The sequence below is a fragment of the Propithecus coquereli genome, unplaced genomic scaffold (assembly GCF_000956105.1).
Source record: "Propithecus coquereli isolate 6110/MARCELLA unplaced genomic scaffold, Pcoq_1.0 Scaffold188, whole genome shotgun sequence".
In the NCBI taxonomy this organism is placed as follows: Eukaryota; Metazoa; Chordata; class Mammalia; order Primates; family Indriidae; genus Propithecus; species Propithecus coquereli.
The window spans coordinates 28,431-30,332 of NW_012143634.1; the positions used below are offsets into that span (position 1 = coordinate 28,431).

Below are 1,902 nucleotides of genomic sequence, written 5' to 3' on the forward strand. Positions count from 1 at the left end.
CTAAAAGAGACAGTTTCACTTAAGATTTGAACAAAGTCTGTTTTCTAAACTCTACCATAACAATGGCTGTGTTATTTTTTTTTAAAGTGGCTTCCTTGAGCCTTAGTTTCCTTGTCTGTACCATGGGGATAATGACTATCTCATAAGGCTATGGAAGATTAAAGAGCTAATGCATGTAAAGCATCTAGTGCATTAGTAACTGCTCAATAAACGATAGTTATTATTTTGAGTTAATTTTGAGTTATTATTTTGAGTTAATTTTGGGGCTCAGTCTATATTGAGCAGGTTTGTGAGGAAGATTCAGGCTAAGAGGTAAGAAGCTAATCCTCTGTTCTTGTTTCCTCTTACCTGTGCAGGCCCCTGGCATTTACAGACCCTGGACTTTACTCTGAGACCAAACCAGGTAGCATACCAACTAGTCAGAGCCACTGTGGTTTACCGCCAACAACTCCACCTAACTGGCTTCCACTTCTCCTGCCATATGGAGCCCTGGGTCGAGAAAAGCCCAACCAACCACTTTCCTCCTTCAGGAAGAGGTTCCTCAAGGTCTTCCCTGATGTCTAAAGCTTGGAGAGAGAAGGATATCACACAAGATGTTCGGCAAAGGTTCTGGAATCACACAGGGCAAAGTTTCTGGAATCACACGGGGCCCAGTGTCCTACGACTCTTTCCTGTGTCAGCAGCAAAATGGTAGTAAAGGTCTTGAGCACCAGTGGCGTGATACTTCATCCTTGGACTTTGCCTTCTTGTTACTCTATTTCAATGACACTCATAAAAGTGTTCAGAAGGCTCAATCTCTTTCCAGGGTCCCAGATGAATTTATAGAAAAGGAATTTCCTCTCCTCTTGCAAAGAACCCGACGAGCAAACAGTATTACGTCTCAGCTTCCTGGCTCCTCCCGGGAACGTAATGGGCCTGAAAATAACCAGTGTTCCCTCCACCGTTTCCAAGTCAGCTTTCGCCAGCTGGGCTGGGATCACTGGATCATTGCTCCCCATCACTATACCCCGAACTACTGTAAGGGAGTCTGCCCTCGGGTACTTCCCTATGGTCTCAATTCCCCCAACCATGCTATCATCCAGAACCTTGTAAATGAGCTGGTGGACCAGACTGTCCCTCCACCCTCGTGTGTCCCTTATAAGTATGTCCCCATTAGTGTCCTTTTGCTTGAGGCAAATGGGAGTATCTTGTACAAGGAGTATGAGGGTATGATTGCTCATTCCTGTACATGCAGATGAAGGCAAAGGTATAGCTTGTTCAGAGTTCCATAGTCTTTGGCTAAAGTTTAATATAAATACATGAAAGCTGTCAGTAATCTCTGCCCAATCTGTAAGTTCTATTCCTTGCCTCAAGTGGCATTACTTACGGATCACCCCCCATTGGTGAGCCACTTCATAAACACAGTTCTGATAGCAGTCCCCGAGCATGGATCAGTACAGTTTGACTACTAGTCAGAGCCCTTAATGCGTGGGTAAGATGTTCCTTGGGAGATGTGCTTTCTGTTTTTCTATGGGGACTTTTTAAAAGTCACCAGTCTATGGTGGTAGGACTTTAAAAATCATCCCACCAAGGCCTGGGAAAGGTGAACTCTTCCTATGTCCATCTTCTGAAGCTCTAGGAGATTTGGGGTGGTGAAAGTAGCTTGAAATTTTATAGTCGTCTTGCCTCTTATGTCCTAGAAACTACTAGTACCTGATCAGATAAACTGCCCGCTTCTGTGCTTGCACTGCTTTATAAATCTAAAACTTTTCTCAGATGGACTAGAACATTTTCAGGTAAATCTTTATAGAAATCTGCTGAGAGGACATGAGGAAGGAAATGTTTTTTTAAGCTAGCAGACCTTCTTCTCTCAGCCTCTGAATCTGGAGAAAGTACCTGGGATTCCTTCCTATCCTAGGGTAA

The 1,902-nt window shown here is 43.8% G+C and overlaps 1 protein-coding gene across 1 annotated transcript in view; it reads left to right on the plus strand.

Moving 5' to 3' along the window:
* Positions 1-1,238, plus strand: part of BMP15 (bone morphogenetic protein 15) — a 19,877-nt gene extending 18,639 nt beyond the window's left edge. The window contains 2 exon segments of the mRNA XM_012642808.1: positions 357-666; positions 668-1,238. Coding sequence (XP_012498262.1) covers positions 357-666; positions 668-1,238 — 881 coding nt within the window.
* The last annotated feature ends 664 nt before the right edge of the window (positions 1,239-1,902 follow it).